General features: G+C 34.1%; 3 protein-coding genes across 3 annotated transcripts; all 3 read left to right on the forward strand.

The window, feature by feature from the left end:
- The first annotated feature begins 559 nt into the window (after positions 1-559).
- Positions 560-19,311, forward strand: LOC103848626 (putative F-box only protein 9). Its single transcript, XM_033280307.1, has one exon. The coding sequence runs from the start codon at positions 5,708-5,710 to the stop codon at positions 6,926-6,928; it is 1,221 nt and encodes a 406-aa protein (XP_033136198.1). The 5' UTR covers positions 560-5,707; the 3' UTR covers positions 6,929-19,311.
- On the forward strand, positions 7,813-8,592 carry LOC117127777 (putative F-box/kelch-repeat protein At3g22730). The gene has a single exon (XM_033278438.1). The coding sequence runs from the start codon at positions 7,813-7,815 to the stop codon at positions 8,590-8,592; it is 780 nt and encodes a 259-aa protein (XP_033134329.1).
- Positions 9,520-10,365, forward strand: LOC117127778 (putative F-box/kelch-repeat protein At3g22730). Its single transcript, XM_033278439.1, has one exon. The coding sequence runs from the start codon at positions 9,520-9,522 to the stop codon at positions 10,363-10,365; it is 846 nt and encodes a 281-aa protein (XP_033134330.1).
- Positions 19,312-20,397: the final 1,086 nt, after the last annotated feature.

Below are 20,397 nucleotides of genomic sequence, written 5' to 3' on the forward strand. Positions count from 1 at the left end.
CGAGCGGGACGAACGCTCGGTCGTTACATAGCGACCGAGCTTTGGCTTGAGCTCGGACGCTACGTAGCGACCGAGCGGGACGAGCGCTCGGTAGCTACGTAGCGACCGAGCTTTGGCTTGAGCTCGGTCGCTACGTAGCGTCCCGCTCGGTCGCTACGTAGTGATCGAGCTTTGGCTCGAGCTCGGTCGCTACGTAGTGACCGAGCGGGACGATCACTCGGTCGCTACGTAGCGACCGAGCGGGACGATCGCTCGGTCGCTACGTAGCGATCGAGCTTTGGCTCGAGCTCGGTCGCTACGTAGCGACCGAGCCTTGGCTTGAGCTCGGTCGCTACGTAGCGACCGAGCGGGACGAACGCTCGGTCGCTACGTAGCGACCGAGCGGGATGATCGCTCGGTCGCTACGTAGCGACTGAGCTTTGGCTCGAGCTCGGTCGCTACGTAGCGACCGAGCGGGACGAGCGCTCGGTCGCTACGTAGCGACCGAGCCTTGGCTTGAGCTCGGTCGCTACGTAGCGACCGAGCGGGATGGACGTTCGGTCGCTGCGTAACGACGACCTGTTTCGAGCTTTCGTCGGACATCTCGATTCTTTCTTCCGTAAAGCTTTTTCGTAAGGAAGAATCTATTTCGAAAAGTACTCTTCGGAGAAATTTCTTATTTTCTTCCTCGGACGTTTTGAATGTTAAATTTGTCGTAACCGTTTTTGACCCCAACAATTCTTAGTATACCTAGAATAATTATCTTCTTAAGATCGTTGAGAGTCAAAGCTCTATCCGAAAACAAGGTAAAAGAAATAACTATTTCACAGTATTTTTATTAAACGTCAAAAGCTGTTGGACTACAACCGCAAGACCAAGTTTAAATAACAAAACTAACGAAAACCCTAATCTAATAACAAAGCCACGTTAATAACTAGACCCAACAATAACAATTAAGAAAGCCCACAATAATACTAGCCTAAACATGTGACCTAAGTCTAACATGATGGCACCAAAGACTTGATGTAGTTGTCAAGATGCGCTGCATCAGTCTCTCCCACTATGAAAAGATTCAACCTCGAATCTTGTTTCTCTGAAAATATATTGGTATGAAGATATACTCATCAAACCTCCAAGTTCTTGCTAATGGACACTCTCCACGTAATGCTTTTGTCAACACGTTAGAACACATAATGTTCAAAGACGTTGTTGATTTTTTGCAGGTTTCAAAAGCTTTGTCACCAAAGATGAAATCTATGGTTTTGGAATATTCTTCACAATACACGTAATAAGACAAATCTTCCCCATCAAAGACATCACAGATTGGATCCACATTTTCAATTATCAGATCTTCATTAGCGTAGATATCAAAGATACGCTGACCATATAACTCTTTGTATAGATCTTTTTTAGCATCACTACTTCCTTGTTGAAAATAAGATCATCATGTTGACACAAAATTAGGTTGTTGGTTCAGCTGGAGCACCATATGTAGGGCATCTTCCAAGGACTGTTGCAACACATCACACATATTTTGTTGAAACTCGGCCAATACTTTCTGCAAGGTGTTAGCTTGCTCGTTCTTCCATCCCTGAAGATTCGTTCTTGGTAACATGATAAAAGAACCGTTTTGGCTCTGATACCATATGGTGTAGCGAAAAATACGATAACGCAAGTAATCTATTGATTCTTAAAATACATAGAATAATTGTCTTCTTGAGATCGTTGAGAGTCGAAGCTCTATCCGAGAACAAAGTAAAATAGATAATTATTTCTCTGTATTTTTATTAAACGTCAAAATCTGTTGGACTACAACAACAAGACCAAGCTTAAATAACAAAATTAATGAAAACCCTAATCTAAGAACAAAGCCACGTTAATAACTAGACCCATCAATGACAATTAATAAAGCCGAAATAATACTATCCCAAACACGTGACCTAAGTCTTACATGATGGTGCGAGAGACTTGATGTAGTTGTCAAGATGTGCTGCATCAAATGTTCTCTGAGACTATTATACCACATGCGTCCAAATTGTTTTAGGTCGTATAATGACCTTTGCAAAAAATTTTCAAATAACTCTTTAGGCTTAGAATTTAATGGTTATGACATTTTAAATACTTAGAGGATTCTCATATAAATATCAGTGTCCAAGGATCTATATAAATATGCGGTAACAACATCCATTATAAGCATCTCTAGATTTTAATTGGCGGCTAGGTTCTACCAAAATCTAAACATGATTACATCCATATTAGGAGAATATATTTCTTCATAATCGATCCAAGGTCTTTGAAAAAATCCATAAGCCACAAGACAGCCTTATATCTCATAACTTTGTTATTCTCATTTTGTTTCCAAACGAAAACCCATTTGTTTCCAACTGGTTTCACAACATGTGGTGTGATTATAATAGGTCCAAATAACACTCGTTTGTTAAGGGAGTCAAGTTCAACTTGTATTGCATCTTTTCATTTTGTCCAGTCATGTCTCTTTTGACATTCAAAGATATATTTTGGTGGTTCTAGATCATCACCCTCTTCATTTATTTCCTTCGAAATAAAGTATGAGGAAACATCATCAACACCATTAACTTTGATTCAATATTATGAATGTAATTAATAGAAATCTCATGATTTTATTCAGAATCATGATGTCAAACATTGTCATCAACCTTATGGCTTATTGCTTCCAACTTTTCTGCTATATTGGAAGGATTTTGGTGTTCTATCTGTCTCCTTCTGTTTCCTAGGATTCATATCCTTAGAACCAATAGGACTACCACGCTTCAAGCTTATTCTTTACTCTCGTGTATTATCTTCTATGCCACGTTCATTTGGCATTTCTATACGAGCATGAGAATTCGCAGCCAATATATTTGATTTTGTAACCGATTTGGTGTCTGCAAAAGCATCAAGTAGGTTATTTGCGATGCTTTTTAAATGCATAATTCGACGGACCCCTAATTCTGACTGTCTGGTAGGAGGATCAATGTGTTGTAGAGATTTTACACACCATTTATATTTTTTCCTACTTTTTTTACATTCTCCCTTAGAACTGAGAATACTTTTTCATCAAAGTGGCAATCAGCAAAACATACCGTAAATACGTCACCAGTTTGCCAGTTTACGGTTCTAGATATCATATAATTGATGGAGAATCATAACTAGCATATATCCGTAACCTTTTTTGAGGATCCATCTTTGTACGTTAGGTAGGTGCAATTCGCACATATACATCACAACCAAAAATAATTACTGAGAAATATTTGGCTCGCGTCCAAATGCTAACTGTATTGGGGATTATTTTTGATATGCACTTTGTTTCACCCGAATCAGTGCTTCTATATGCAAAATAGCATGTTCCTACACAGAAGTTTGAAATTTTGATCTCATGATAAATGTTCTTTCTGTCAGTTGCAGACGTTTAATGATTCAGCCAAACCATTTTGTGTTTGAACATGAGCAACGAGATGTTCGACATCATTTCCGGTTACCATTCAATAATCATTGAATACTTGGGAAGTGAATTCACCAGCATTGTCTAGTCCAACTCTCTTTATTGGATAATTAGGAAATGAGCCCTTAGTTTGATTATCTGAGATAAAAATCTTGCAAATGCCACATTTCGAGAGGACAACAGACAAACGTGTGTCCATCTACTCGCCACGTCGACCATTACCTTAAAAGAATATAATGTTCTACAAGATGGATGTATAGGTCCATAAATAGCACATTGAATTCGTTCAAGTAACTTTGGTAACTCTTTTTGTATTTTGGTTGGCTATGGTTTATTATCAATGTTTTCAAGGAAACATGCAGTACATGTTATTTTATTTCCCTGATAAATTTCTTGGGGTTTCACTAAATGACCATATGAGTTCTCGATGATTTTACGCATCATTATGGTGCTTGGATGACCAAGACGATCATGCCATAATGTAAAGTCATCAGAATTTCCTTTAATCACCAAATGTGATTCAATGACATTTATATGTGTATGATGCAGACCAGAAGAGAGTTTTGGTACTTGTTTCAACACATTTCATTTTCCCGATTTCTCAAGAGTAGTATACATATACTTCTTTCCATCATCAGTTGTAGACTGAGTATCAAATCCTTTAAGATATATGTCTTTAAAACTCAACAAATTTATTTTAGAATTTAGATTAAATAGTGCATTATTTATCAAGAATTGTGTCCTATTAAGTAATGTGAAATGGGATTTACCAATCCCTTCAACAAGTCTGCACAATCTAATATTGTGGTAACAGTGATATTTGTCGGTTTTAATTTAAAAAAATATTTTATGTGTTTCAGAATAGTGTGCATTATTCCACTATCTGGTATACAAATATCTGATTTTCCTTTAATCACCAAATAATGTGCATTCAGATTCAGATTAAATAAAAGTCAAAGATCAACAATTTAAAAGTGAAAACCCGAGATCCATGAAAAGGATTACCAGCAATTTAATTACAATATCACATATATTTCTCCAAAATCACCAAATCAAGTTTTAAGGTATATTCTCAAGAATATATCTTGAATCAGAACTAAATTCTTATGAAGATGAGATTTTTAATGTAGCATATTTGCCGAAAGAAGAAAGATTTATCATAAAAATGGTACAAAATGATAGTAATAATGCGTGAATAGTGTCATGTACACATAGTTAAATAATATATTTTATGTATATTGTTGAAGTAGGATTTAACACATAAATCCAGTGCATTAAAATATTTGAGATGCATTTATTTGACAAGATTTACATGGTCCGCTGGCGAAACCTAACTAATCCGACGAAGGGCTAACTTGTAGCTTGATGTAGGAAGCTACGGATTGAGTGGATAATGATGAAGACAAAAATCACCTTGAGGTCAAGTGGTTACTAAACAACCCGAGATTCATTGAGTAAGGCATGAAAAGTCTACCATAGATACGCTTAGTAGTTGGATCGAGCCGAACCATTTAAAAACAAATCATGCTCATCATTTACACATCACAACACTACTAGTTCACTGTGATACTTAAAATACTCTCATATAATTGTATTGTATTTGACATGTTTCTTTGTACATGTCATATTTATTATTAACGTTAATTCAATTTGAGGAAAATATCTTGTTTAATTTTATTTATAGAATACTTTATCTGTTTCAAATAAGTAATCGTTCTAGAGCTTTGCACATAATAAGAAACTAATTAAATGTTCAAATTTACCATTTTTTTACCATTAGAATTGCATAACATTTATTATTTATCTTAGTTTAATTAAATGAAAAGAAAATAAATTAATAGAAAAACAACACTGGAATCACAAAACGACACTCGATTTGAAGCATAGAGAATATTATTTTTACTGTTTCTCTAGACCTAACAATTATTTTATAAAGAAAAATCACTTCAGATTTTAGCTTACACATATATCGAGCGCAAATACTAAACAATATATTGTGGAATTTATGAAAGAAATATTGTCAACTTAAATATAGGGAAAGAAAGAATAAAGGGAATCATATTTAAATATGAAAGAAATATTGTCAACTTAAATATAAGGAAAAAAATATAAAAATAAAGAAATATGAAAAGAAATATAGGGAAAGAAATATGAAAGAAATATTGTCAACTTAAATATAGGGAAAGAAAGAATAAAGAAAGAATAAAGGGGAAAGAAAGAGATACAAAACCTTTCATCTAGAGTACACAAGAGAGAGAGAGAGAAACAATGATGATATCTGATCTTCCGGCAGATTTGCTAGATGAAATACTCTCTAGGGTTCCGGCCACATCTCTAATACGATTGAGATCTACTTGCAAACAATGGTACAATTTATTCAAAGACCAAATGTTCGCCGAAAAGCACCTTCGTAACGTTCCAAAGCAGCTTCGTGTTCTCACACTGAAGGAAAATAGGCTTTTTCTGCCGAGCGTAGATCTGAACTTTGTTCCTCCTTCTATTGAATTTAGCGATGAACTTAGCCTAAATAATTCTAATAATTCAGAAGAGGTCCATATAGACTCAGCTTTTCACTGCGATGGTTTATTGTTATGCACCACCAGGGATGAACTCGTGGTTTGGAATCCTTGTTTAGGTGAAACCATGTGGATCAAACACAGCGAAGGCAGCAAAAGGGTTAAAGAGAGAAAGCCTATGTATGCTTTAGGATACGAGAACAACCAGTCTTGCCGCAGCTACAAAATCTTGATGTTTTGGGATTGTGACGAATTATACGACGGCCAAGTCGATGGATTTAAAGTCTATGATTTTAACTCTAATGCGTGGAGAGTTGTTAATTATCCCAACTGCTTCATAATGAATTCTCATGGCGTGAATTTGAAAGGAAATGGTTACTGGAATGCTTATGATGACAACTACGTCGACTACATACTCAGCTTTCATTTTACAGGAGAGAGATTTATACGTTTGTGTTTACCTCCCCCATCTCAGGGCTGCATGTATACGTCTCTATCAGTTGTTAGAGAAGAACTCTCAGTGTTACGTTGTGTGAAAGGTTCATCAAAGATTGAGATGTGGGTGACGACCAATAAAATGGATACTTCTGCTTCAGAATTGTCATGGAGCAAATCCTTTACAATGAACTTTGGTTTTCCTGTCTTAGTTTACACGGGTCTTTTAATCGACGAAGATAAGAAAGTGGTCTTGTGTAATACAATTGTGGGGGACCACTTGAGGGGGGCATGTACTATTGGAGAGGAAGATAAATATTACTCAGAAATCGCTTTTGAAGGAATGTCTTTATCACAACCTCCTCATATTTTCAATTATGTTCCAAGTTTGGTTAGAATCCAGGAAGGTACTGAATTAGATGTTTTTGGTAAAAGTCCTCGTAGGAGAGGGGATGATCCTCCTACAAGACGAGGTGATACTGCAATGTGTGATCATGACTTCCAGTTTTCACAAGAAATTGATGACATGATGTCCTAATCAGATGAATGGAGATAGAGTGCACTGATTTTAGCAGTCGTCTTAGAAGCCGCGGTCGTGGGTGGAAGACGCAGTGTGTTATCTTGTGACAAAAGTGATCTCTCCTGATATTTATAATTTATTCACCCGTTGAACCCCTCTCTTTGTCTCATTATATCTTTGTATAATCATCGTAGTTTCTGCGAACCTTGAAATTTCATTATCACCTTGAACAATATCTCAGTTCTCAAAAAGGAACTCTTTGGCACTCTATCTTCTTGTATCTTGTGAACTTTTTTAGCTTTGGCATTAATTTTAAAGATTTTATTAATTTCAGTTAGAACGTGTTTGTTTTCCACTTTGAGTGTTGATCGTATAGATGAAGTTGTTCAGGTAAAATATTTCCATACCAATAATATCATCTCACTGATTCCAAAAATATATGATATAGCGGATTCCTCCAACTAGCAGAGCGGCGAATTGAATCCTGAAAATCTGGATAAAGACTTGAATATAATACTGCAAGTAAGTCCTTCCCTCACGATATCCTCACTTTCGTGATAATTTCAAAACCAAGAGCACGCCATAAATCTACTGAAAAAGGTCAAGGCAATAAAATGTCCCCCCACCCCCCCCCCCCCCCCCCCCTCCCCTTTCCCTTGATATTACTTGTATACAATGACATGACATGACTCCCCTTTGACTCTTTTTGTTTATGTTTATTTAGGCTTTTAGATCTGAACTTTGTTCCTCCTTCTATTGAATTTAGCGATGAACTTAGCCTAAATAATTCTAATAATTCAGAAGAGGTCCTCCATATAGACTCAGCTTTTCACTGCGATGGTTTATTGTTATGCACCACCAGGGATGAACTCGTGGTTTGGAATACTTGTTTAGGTGAAACCATGTGGATCAAACACAGCAAAGGCAGCAAAAGGGTTAAAGAGAGAAAGCCTATGTATGCTTTAGGATACGAGAACAACCAGTCTTGCCGCAGCTACAAAATCTTGATGTTTTGGAATTGTGACGAATTATACGACGGCCAAGTCGATGGATTTAAAGTCTATGATTTTAACTCTAATGCGTGGAGAGTTGTTAATTATCTCAACTGCTTCATAATGAATTCTCATGGCGTGAAGTTGAAAGGAAATGGTTACTGGAATGCTTATGATGACAACTACGTCGACTACATACTCAGTTTTGATTTTACAAGAGAGAGATTTATACGTTTGTGTTTACCTCCCCCATCTCAGGGCTGCATGTATACGTCTCTATCAGTTGTTAGAGAAGAACTCTCAGTGTTACGTTGTGTGAAAGGTTCATCAAAGATTGAGATGTGGGTGACGACCAATAAAATGGATACTTCTGCTTCAGAATTGTCATGGAGCAAATCCTTTACAATGAACTTTGGTTTTCCTGTCTTAGTTTACACGGGTCTTTTAATCGACGAAGATAAGAAAGTGGTCTTGTGTAATACAATTGTGGGGGACCACTTGAGGGGGGCATGTACTATTGGAGAGGAAGATAAATATTACTCAGAAATCGCTTTTGAAGGAATGTCTTTATCACCACCTCCTCATATTTTCAATTATGTTCCAAGTTTGGTTCGAATCCAGGAAGGTACTGAATTAGATGTTTTTGGTAAAAGTCCTCGTAGGAGAGGGGATGATCCTCCTACAAGATGAGGTGATACTGCAATGTGTGATCATGACTTCCAGTTTTCACAAGAAATTGATGACATGATATCCTAATCAGATGAATGGAGATAGAGTGCACTGATTTTAGCAGTCGTCTTAGAAGCCGCGGTCGTGGGTGGAAGACGCAGTGTGTTATCTTGTGACAAAAGTGATCTCTCCTGATATTTATAATTTATTCACCCGTTGAACCCCTCTCTTTGTCTCATTATATCTTTGTATAATCATCGCAGTTTCTGCGAACCTTGAAATTTCATTATCACCTTGAACAATATCTCAGTTCTCAAAAAGGAACTCTTTGGCACTCTATCTTCTTGTATCTTGTGAACTTTTTTAGCTTTGGCATTAATTTTAAAGATTTTATTAATTTCAGTTAGAACGTGTTTGTTTTCCACTTTGAGTGTTGATCGTATAGATGAAGTTGTTCAGGTAAAATATTTCCATACCAATAATATCATCTCACTGATTCCAAAAATATATGATATAGCGGATTCCTCCAACTAGCAGAGCGGCGAATTGAATCCTGAAAATCTGGAGAAAGACTTGAATATAATACTGCAAGTAAGTCCTTCCTTCACGATATCCTCACTTTCGTGATAATTTCAAAACCAAGAGCACACCATAAATCTACTGAAAAGGGTCAAGGCAATAAAATGTCCCCCCTCCCCCTTTCCCTTGATATTACTTGTATACAATGACATGACATGACTCCCCTTTGACTCTTTTTGTTTATGTTTATTTAGGCTTTTAAATCTGAACTTTGTTCCTCCTTCTATTGAATTTAGCGATGAACTTAGCCTAAATAATTCTAATAATTCAGAAGAGGTCCATATAGACTCAGCTTTTCACTGCGATGGTTTATTGTTATGCACCACCAGGGATGAACTCGTGGTTTGGAATCCTTGTTTAGGTGAAACCATGTGGATCAAACACAGCGAAGGCAGCAAAAGGGTTAAAGAGAGAAAGCCTATGTATGCTTTAGGATACGAGAACAACCAGTCTTGCCGCAGCTACAAAATCTTGATGTTTTGGGATTGTGACGAATTATACGACGGCCAAGTCGATGGATTTAAAGTCTATGATTTTAACTCTAATGCGTGGAGAGTTGTTAATTATCCCAACTGCTTCATAATGAATTCTCATGGCGTGAATTTGAAAGGAAATGGTTACTGGAATGCTTATGATGACAACTACGTCGACTACATACTCAGTTTTGATTTTACAGGAGAGAGATTTATACGTTTGTGTTTACCTCCCCCATCTCAGGGCTGCATGTATACGTCTCTATCAGTTGTTAGAGAAGAACTCTCAGTGTTACGTTGTGTGAATGGTTCATCAAAGATTGAGATGTGGGTGACGACCAATAAAATGGATACTTCTGCTTCAGAATTGTCATGGAGCAAATCCTTTACAATGAACTTTGGTTTTCCTGTCTTAGTTTACACGGGTCTTTTAATCGACGAAGATAAGAAAGTGGTCTTGTGTAATACAATTGTGGGGGACCACTTGAGGGGGGCATGTACTATTGGAGAGGAAGATAAATATTACTCAGAAATCACTTTTGAAGGAATGTCTTTATCACCACCTCCTCATATTTTCAATTATGTTCCAAGTTTGGTTAGAATCCAGGAAGGTACTGAATTAGATGTTTTTGGTAAAAGTCCTCGTAGGAGAGGGGATGATCCTCCTACAAGACGAGGTGATACTGCAATGTGTGAGCATGACTTCCAGTTTTCACAAGAAATTGATGACATGATGTCCTAATCAGATGAATGGAGATAGAGTGCACTGATTTTAGCAGTCGTCTTAGAAGCCGCGGTCGTGGGTGGAAGATGCAGTGTGTTATCTTGTGACAAAAGTGATCTCTCCTGATATTTATAATTTATTCACCCGTTGAACCCCTCTCTTTGTCTCATTATATCTTTGTATAATCATCCCAGTTTCTGCGAACCTTGAAGTTTCAATATCACCTTGAACAATATCTCAGTTCTCAAAAAGGAACTCTTTGGCACTCTATCTTCTTGTATCTTGTGAACTTTTTTAGCTTTGGCATTCATTTATAAAGATTTTATTAATTTCAGTTAGAACATGTTTGTTTTCCACTTTGAGTGTCGATCGTATAGATGAAGTTGTTCAGGTAAAATATTTCCATACCAATAATATCATCTCACTGATTCCAAAAATATATGATATAGCGGATTCCTCCAACTAGCAGAGCGGCGAATTGAATCCTGAAAATCTGGAGAAAGACTTGAATATAATACTGCAAGTAAGTCCTTCCCTCACGATAACCTCACTTTCGTGATAATTTCAAAACCAAGAGCACGCCATAAATCTACTGAAAAAGGTCAAGGCAATAAAATGTCCCCACCCCCCCCCCCCCCCCCCCCCCCCTTTCCCTTGATATTACTTGTATACAATGACATGACATGACTCCCCTTTCACTCTTTTTGTTTATGTTTATTTAGGCTTTTAGAGTCACCAGGTAAAGCTGCAAAAGCAAAGAAGAAAACTTGTCTTCATCGTTGGAAGCTTTGTTTTAAGGATTTTGGACTTCTTGCAATTCTATTAACGATCACTTTTGTTTTCAAGAGAGCTGAGCTTCAGAGATTGGTTATAAGAAGGGAAATTGCACTCAGTATACATCAAACAAATTATAATTAACTATCTAACCAAAAAAAAAGTTGACCACAATATTCAACGTATTTTCTATTGTATATTCCAAAATATCCTTTCAATCGCCCGGTGTAACCTTTTTCTATTTTGTTCTTTGTTTTATTTTATTTTCTTCTTATTCTTCTTTTTACAGATCTCTGTTTCTCTTGATATCAACGAAAACATAAATCATAATATCTTTTTTTTGCTAGATTATCACCATCATTACCAATAAGATTCTATGATTGATTATCATCATTGATGATTAATGTTACATGTGTCTAGTGTTTGTACTCTGTTGTAATTTCAGAAGAGTGTCGATGTATCTGAAAAAAAGGAGATAAAGAAGATGAACCCACATACTATATGGAGTAAAATAAAATATAGTAATATAGCTATTATGTAATACTACTATACTATTTAAACTACAATATTTTATTTTCATGTATTTCTATACTATTTAAGCTACAAGATACTATAATATTGTTTATTTTCAGTTTATTTAATTTGATATATTATAGATTATAATTGGGTTTAGGGTTTTGAAATTAGGATTTAGTGATTAAAACTTAGTGACTAGGATTTAAGGTTTAGTAATTAAGGATTGGGTTGAGTTGGAGTAGGGTTTAGTATTTAAGGGTTATGAATGTAGATGAAGTCATATATCATTTCAACGATATAGAATAGAACATGCGGGTACATATTTATATGGTCAATAAGTGTGTCACGTGGATGACATTATGTGATATTTCAAAGATTTTTGCTGACCATATATGTTATATTTGTTGAGGTCGTCAAATATTTTTCTTTTACCGTTTACCTTCAAAAAATAAGGTTAGAACCGGAAAGAAATAGAACAAAATGTCATCCACTTAATTATGTCAAAATCGGTGATATATTCTTCATTTCTGTTTGTGTTTTGTATATTAAGCAAATTCTCCCTTATAAGAAACCCATTTTTTTTCTCTTAGCAGATACAAGAATAATAAATTCCAATGATAAGTGCAGAACTAGAGTTATTAATTTCCTTTATTCTACGAATTAAATATATGAAATCCAGTAACGAATTGAGATCATTTTTCACCAAAAGGCCTTGTAAACAATTTAAAAATAAAGGAAGAAACTATATATATGGTTTGATTAATCAATTCTAAGAGCTTCCGTACTATGTTTATAGGTGCCAACCATGAAACCTCTCACTATTTTAGTCTTTTGATGAGTCCGAACCAGTTACACAAAACTAAGGAGTACACAAGAAATAATCTGTTGGTGACCATATACCATGTTGTCAATCTTTTCTATTCCCTCCGTTTCAATATAGATGATGTTTTAGAAAGACTAATTTATTTCAACTTATATGAAGTTTTGAGATTTTAAGGTTCTTTTTAAATTTATTGGAAATTGTTCAACCAATTAAATTTTACTGTCTCTTTTATAATTGGTTGACTGATTTTATAATTATATCTTTAAAATACCTTTTTAGAGAAATGTAATTTTCTTAATATTTGTGCATTACTAGAAAACATCAAGTATTATGAAACAGAGGGAATATAATAGAAGATCGACGTGTCATCTTTGGCGGTTTGGGTCCTAGATTATCATATTAAACTTGGTGAGATGCTCTTAGCTTGAAGATTGCTTAGGGTAAATTTTGTTGCAGGGTTTGTGAACGGGGAAAAGATTTGTATTTGGAGGGTGCAACGTGTATCAACGTGCAAAGTGTTCCAAAAAAAACAAAAAAGATAAGACTTGTAGTGTAATAGATAATGTGTTGTAATGTTATGGTTCCTTTGGGTTCAACTGGTATGAAATGAAGATAGAATCGAACTTAAGATTTTGGGGATTAAAGGAAATTTAGTAAAATATTAATAAAAAATCTTACAAGTATAAGAGTCTATTTCTATATAAATTATTTTAGGGGTAATAAATAATTTAGTTATAATTTCAATTTATTTTTATATAACCCTATATTTGATAAATTATTTCTTAAATTTTAAAAGTCATAGGCTAATATTTATGCCAATCACGTCTTGAGAGTAGATAGTGGAAATTACTACTATTAGTCAAAGGGTTTGGAGGAACGAACTACAAGGCAATGTTCCATGGTAACGTACAATGGGAAGAGAACTTGTAATATTTTGGGACGGGTTTAGCATCCTAAAATTAAATATGTAAAAATTGGATACTCACCCACTTTTATAAATAATTGATGTTTTACCTTTTAATTTGTATATAAAATTCATGTTTTAATTTTAATCAATGCATTTTACTTTAAAACTAGACCATAGATTAAAATTTAAAAATATGAGTGGAAATGTTTTATTGCGAAGAAAATAAAATAATCAAAACTAATTAATAAAAAATAAGTATTGACTAAATAAAAACTTAATAATAAAAGTATCATTGTTTAATATATATAAATATATACACTTATTGTAAATATCTAGTCAACTAAAAAAATGAAATATATGAAAAATTACTATAAATTATACTAAAATTTTGCCATAATTAGAAAAATTAGTAATTAATCTCACTTTTTCAATTTAATATTATTTTGTAAGGATATCTAGTGTTACTGAAAATATATATTTTTCATAAATATAGGGATATTTCTGTTTTTATTTCAGAATGTAACTAGTTTTTATATAAACTAACTAGTTGATTTAACCATCCACAATCTTCTTCTCGCGCCTCTATTTTCTTCTTCCACCTTCACAAACCTTTGAAAAACGTTTCATTGCAGTTTTAAATTGGGAAAATGTGGAGAAATACACCTATATAAGATTTTAATTTGAAAACTATATCATTGTTTAATTTTTTTGAAAAATGCACTTTTGCTTATATGAATTTACTAAATTATCCGATATGAATATTTATCATCAGAATTTATTTAATATTAAATAAAGGCTCATTTGGGTGAATAACCAAAACAAGAATGGAAATTAGGTAAGTGGACATTTTTTTTATTAATTGGCAAACCAGGAGAAACAACTGTATGAAAAGTCCATATTAACCTTGTTGTAATCAAAGGAATCCATTTCTATTTTACTTGCTACCGGCTACTTCCATTAACTGGCCAATAGGGTTTTTCATTGATGTTTTTCTTCTTTTTCGACTATTTCTCACAGATTTACCGTCGACAGTTTTACCGTGGCCAGTAAGCATATACGACAGTTTGCTCTTCCTTGCCAAGCTTTAGGTTGCTGCTTCTCCAATCTCTTCCCCATCCCCAAATCCATTCTATATTTTGAATTACAAAATTTAGGATTACTTTTAAGATCGCCGTCGCCAGAGGCCGTTGCGGCGCCCCCATGATCTGATTTCTTTATGGCTTCTGATCTTCTCATCCTCGTATCTTCCTGTTTCTGATCTCACACGCGTTGCAAAGAGACTACACAGACAATCAGAATAAAACAATACATTATCAAATCAGACAAAACAAAGTTTATGCCTCTCCAGAAATTAAAAAAAAAAGCACAGGACTTTCCAGAAACCAACAAAAACCTTTAATGAAACAGAGATCTATAAAAAAATGAATTAAGAACCTGAGAGGATTGCATTATTACCACAGAGACTGAGCTGCTAGAAAGACGCAACTTCCGTTCATCTTCTCAGCACAAGCACAGTCAGTTCTTAATTTTCGAAGCCAACCTGTTTAAGAGAAACAAACAGAGTCAATGGATGTTTTATCTGGTTCCCTATAACAAGAAGAACAAGGCTAATGAGAGAAATAGATCCTCTGTTTCACTTACCAGTGCTGTACCACCAAGATCTGTTTTTCTATGTCCAGTGATAAAAATGCCAATGGAAAGAGCCATAGTGCACACGAGATCAAGATCAACTGGGAGGATTGTACTGCAACACAAGATTATTACAGAGATTCTCCCGATCTCTAAAAGAGTGATCAACAAAAATAAATCAAAAACAAGAGAGAGAGATTGGATTATTATCAAAAAAATTGAGAAAATTTCAGGGCCGATTGAAAGAATCAGGGTTTTAAGCCTTGTCTAAGATTTTTTGTCAAGAAAAAACAGTTCTTGATTTAGAAAAAATAGGACTTTCTTTGACCAAACAAGAAGAATAGAGAAAGAGAAAGAACAATAGAGAGAGAGAGAGAGAGAGAGAGAGAGAGAGAGGTATAGGCTTAGCTCTACGAAGAGAGAAGAGAGAGAGAGTTAAAAGTAGGTAAGATTGTCAGTCTATGCATTTTGGTTTGTGGGATTGAGTAGGGTTATTATTGGTATTAATAAAAAATGTACAGTTGCATATCCATTTGCCTAATAAAATTCTTATCTATAGTCATGGACCGCAAATTCCCTAAACAGTTTCAACAATAATATAAGATTGTTTGAAAAAAATCTTTACAATATACACAATATCTTAATTGAAAAAGAAACAAGTTAGAGATGTCTCGTCTCCTCCAAAAAAAAAAAGATCTTGCTTTTATTCAGATTTCAGAGGTTTGTTTCTTCACCTATGTCCTCAGTGTGATTCAATTTAGTAAATTGACGTTTTCTTCCAATTCTGTCATACACAGATGAAGTAATCTCAAACAACAACATTTTTTTCCTTTGATTTCCTATGTCTATCTAACAACTTGAATGAAAAATTAATGGAATATTGGTAGCACATATGTTTAATTTTGTCCATTGACACCCCGAAAAACCTGAGTTTGATACCTCCTTATAGTCTTACACAGTTACACTCTTTTTGTCAAAAAAAAACTTGAATGGAACATTCATAAAAGGACAAGAATCAAACAATAACTTTCTTTTTTTCTAAAAGAGTTTAACATAAACTAAACAGTTACGTTGTTGTCGTTGCATGGCTTCCTCATAGCAAGAATGTAGTCTCGTGGATTGGCAATTCTCAACATAGTGGGTTTTGATCGTGTGTGACTTCAGAGGAGCTGCTCGAGTAATCAGAGTAACAGAGCTTCAAGCCATTGGTTGGGCAGCTGATATCTTTTCAGTTTACGTTAGAATAGAGTTGTAGTGGAAATGTCCTGAGCCCAAGTTCAGAGTGATTTCCAAAATATTTTTGACTACCCGGACTTGCACAATGAGATCTTGAAGATAGTTAGCTCTCTTGACCAGTTTTAAGAGTGTCGTTTGGAAGTGGTTACACAGTCTGCTAATTTAGTAGCAACGGAGATCGCTCTTAGTAAAACGAGAGGCAGACGCTACCAATCGTATGTTGCCCATGGTGGTTTGCGTTGGCTTTCCTCTCTAATCGAAGCTGAAGCAGGGACATCAAGGTCTACAGCTCAAGTCTGAGGGTCCCTCGTACTGGTACGGATCTTGACAGTATGAGTTCTTTTCTCACTTCTTCATTCCATTCTGGTAATCGTTTCTTGTTTGGCATCTACTGGTCACCACAAAAATGATTTTTTTGTATGAAGAATGAGTGGTTGGACAACTTATTTCTATTTTATTACGAAATCTAAAAAGTTATGCATAGAAACTTCCTGATAAAATCAAAACAAACCATAATTTATTTCTTTCATAATATCCTTGTTATATAAAAGATTATAGTAAAATAATATATCTATCTCAAGACATGTTTTTCTTAAACATATGTAATTATATTATTACTAATTCAAACTTATATATAATTATTGAAATATCTAATTGGGATAAAAATGTCTTTTCATATTTAACAAAGTGTAGTTTTCCAAAAATAAAAAAGAAGGTGCATTTATCAAAATTTAAATTAATTATAGAGTATTTTTCAAATTGTCCCTTTTATATTAGCTTTTTAAATCTAATTATTTATATCTATAATTTGTTTTCTAAAACCATCTTTTTAAGGAAAAAAACCGTCTTCTCTTAAATTCTATTTTTTATTTCTTCACATATATATTTTATATGTTATTTTTGATATTTTTCTTCAAAGAGTGATACTTTTCACATTCTGAATAGTTTTTATGTGCTTAGAAAATGTGAAAATATAGTGAACGTCAAAAATCTTGGAGAGAGATGCAAATAATAACAGTGGGAAGAGTGTGATTTCTACATGCTACGAAGAAAAAGTAAGGGAAGGTAGTTCAAAACTTTATGCTATCTATATTTCTTGATACGGTTGTTCTAATTCAAACAATGATTCTCTGGAGTTTTCTTATGAAATTTAATATTTTTGTAGGATTGAAATGCTTTTTAAGATGATCTCTAATCATGTAAATTTTACAATCCTTATTCTAAAAGTGGAAGAACATACACAAGAACTGCAGTTTTTAAGATGTATTGAAAAAGCATGAAAGAAAAGCAAAAAGATGACTGAATTCTATATTGATTTTTAATATTCTTTTCAATTTTGTAAATGGTAATTTGTTTTTATGTTGATTTATTAATTAAATCTTCTCAAGAATATTTAAATTTTCAATTCTGTTATCAAGATATTATTAGATATCTAAAACAAAGCTTTTTTCTTGTATGCTTTATACTTCAGTAACTATTAGGACTGGAACTTATATCTGGATTCGATCCGAGATCCGATTCGGATCCGATCCGAAAATCAGGATATCCGAGAGGGCCGAATCCGGATCCGGATAGTAAAATACTGGATCCGGATCCGAATATCTTGATTTTTTAGTCTGGATATCCGGATCCATAATTTTTATTAATACTTATTTCAGAAGTAGTAGTATGTATATATAAAAACTAAATTTATTTATTATATTTTCATTTTATAATAGTATATATAAATTTTTATGTAAATTTTGTGATATTATACATAGAAATAATTAAAAACATTTATATATATTTAGTTCTTTCAATCGAACTACGTTCGACTTGTTCCTCGAAATGGGTACGTTGGCAGCCTTTCATAAGGTTCAGTCCGAAATCAATCAAAACCTCTTTTTGTATCTTTTTCGTCTTCTATTATCGAGTTGCGACTCAACTGGGTATAAGGTTTTAGGTTGCTAGAACTAAGTAATTTGCTGACAGCTCTTGCGGCCGAAGCTTTTATAATCTCTTGTAATGATCGCAACGCTTTTACGCAGATTCGAAATAAGATCAACTCTTTCTAAACTTGTTTATTGTCTTTACATATTTTCTGCCTTTATTTGGTCACTTGCCATTGGCTCTCCCAGAGAATCTGGAACCTCTGAAAAAGTTGGGGTTTATTGACTGTCCTAATTAAACGGAAATTGACATTGCAAATTTCGGTTTCCACAATAACCTTAAAGAAAACCTTCGGTTTTGTAAATATTAATTTAAATTTGTATGTTAAATTTTAAAATATGTATATTTTACTTAGATTTTAAATAATATTTGAATTTCTGAATAAATTAAAATACATAACTATTAAATCGTGCAATACTATGAAAAAGAAATTTGATCTAAAATGGGAACAAAACTATTTTCATGTATGAGTTACAATATTGTTACTAACCAAAAATTATATTTTATTAAATTATCACCTATTAATGTTATTTTTTAAAACAATATGTTAATTTTAGATCTAACTTCAAAATTACTCTTTTGGTAAATGTTGCCTTAATAATCCCATTTTTACTCGTTATGGCTGATTTTAGATCGAACTTCAAGATTATCATATTTTCTTCAAGCCTTGTAGATTACTTTTCCCTAGACATTTTTGGAGAATGCTTTAGATTTGTTATCTGCCTGAACTTATCTTTCTGGTTTGTGTTACTTTTTGTACATTTTTGTGCTTTTTATTAGTCTAGAAAATCTCTTTTCTCAAGATTGACCCTTTTGAAGTTTCTGTTGAAACCATTTACGTTGGTTACACATTATGTATAACTATCTTATGTATAACTATCTTATGTATATCGGTTACACGTTGGTCAATCAGTCTCAAACTACACTTTTAGAAAATCTGCATAACTATCTTATGTATATCGGTTACACATTATTTCCTATCATTTGACAGAATTATCAATCAAAGTGGAGACTAATCGGTCTAAAAAAAAGTGGAGACATATCACAATGTGGTCAACATAACTTTTAAACAAAGAGCATGTGGTTATTCTCCTTATTTTTTCCACTGGATCACCTGGAAAACAAAGTAAATAAAGAGTTGATAATGCATCCAAAAAAGAGAGAGAAAGAGGGATAAAAACATAGTCATGTTATTAAAACAGAATAGAACACCTTCTTAATATGGCTGAAGCTTCATCTGTAATGTTAGCTCATAACCTGAAAACATAAAAGATATTATTAGCATGAAGATTAGTTCTTAATTTTATCATTAGAGAATTTAGCTCTAAATCTTCTCTTACAAATGTTGTTGTTGCTCTGTTTCTGGACATCTCCAAAACCTTCTTCACATAGCCTAAAACAACAAACCACTTGTTTAAGACTCTCCAAGGAAGTCTGAGCTAAAAGAAAGCTAGTTCCATCACAATATAGACATCATCATGATCCTAATATGCATCGTAAAAATGAAGAGATTATCATGACCAGACAAAGTTTTCAAAATATTCACTTCTCTCCTCACATTTTCAATGGCAATGGCCGTCCTAATCTACACAATAATTACAAACAATCTAACAGATCTCATAACTGTCACAAAACCAGAAGATATCAAATCGAAAAGCACTTTTTTATCAAAAAGCACTAACCTTTGCTTTGTGAATAACATTAACAACGACTTTTATCACTTTTCTTAAGCTTAAGAGCACAAAAATGGCCACGACTGTGACACCCCCGATCGTAGATGACCGGAAATGACATGGTCGATGTTCCTCGATTGTCGATCTGAGGTTCTCAGAATACTTCCGATCGCCTTAGACCAACAACCAAAGAACACCAACGCTCCTATCGGATATAACTCTAGGCTTTTCAACCCGACAAAGCAATACCCGATAGTTAGTTCGTCCAGACAAGGACTAATATCATATGAAACCCGTACTTAAAAAAACATTCTTTATCTATCAATCAAAAGCATCTTACAAAATTTTTTATAAATTAACCTCGAGGTTTTTGGTCTACAAATCTTATACATAAGATATATCAAAATGACTTTGCAAGGATAATAAAACTACCGCTGGCTAATGATGTTCCTTCCCATCCTAAAGTAAGGTCTCCCGTCTACTGGTTACCTGCATCACAAATGAGTCATGAGTAACTAGTTTACTCAGTGAGCCTAGTCCCACACCCCAACATATATTAATAA

This window comes from Brassica rapa, chromosome A09, assembly GCF_000309985.2.
Source record: "Brassica rapa cultivar Chiifu-401-42 chromosome A09, CAAS_Brap_v3.01, whole genome shotgun sequence".
Lineage (NCBI taxonomy): Eukaryota > Viridiplantae > Streptophyta > Magnoliopsida > Brassicales > Brassicaceae > Brassica > Brassica rapa.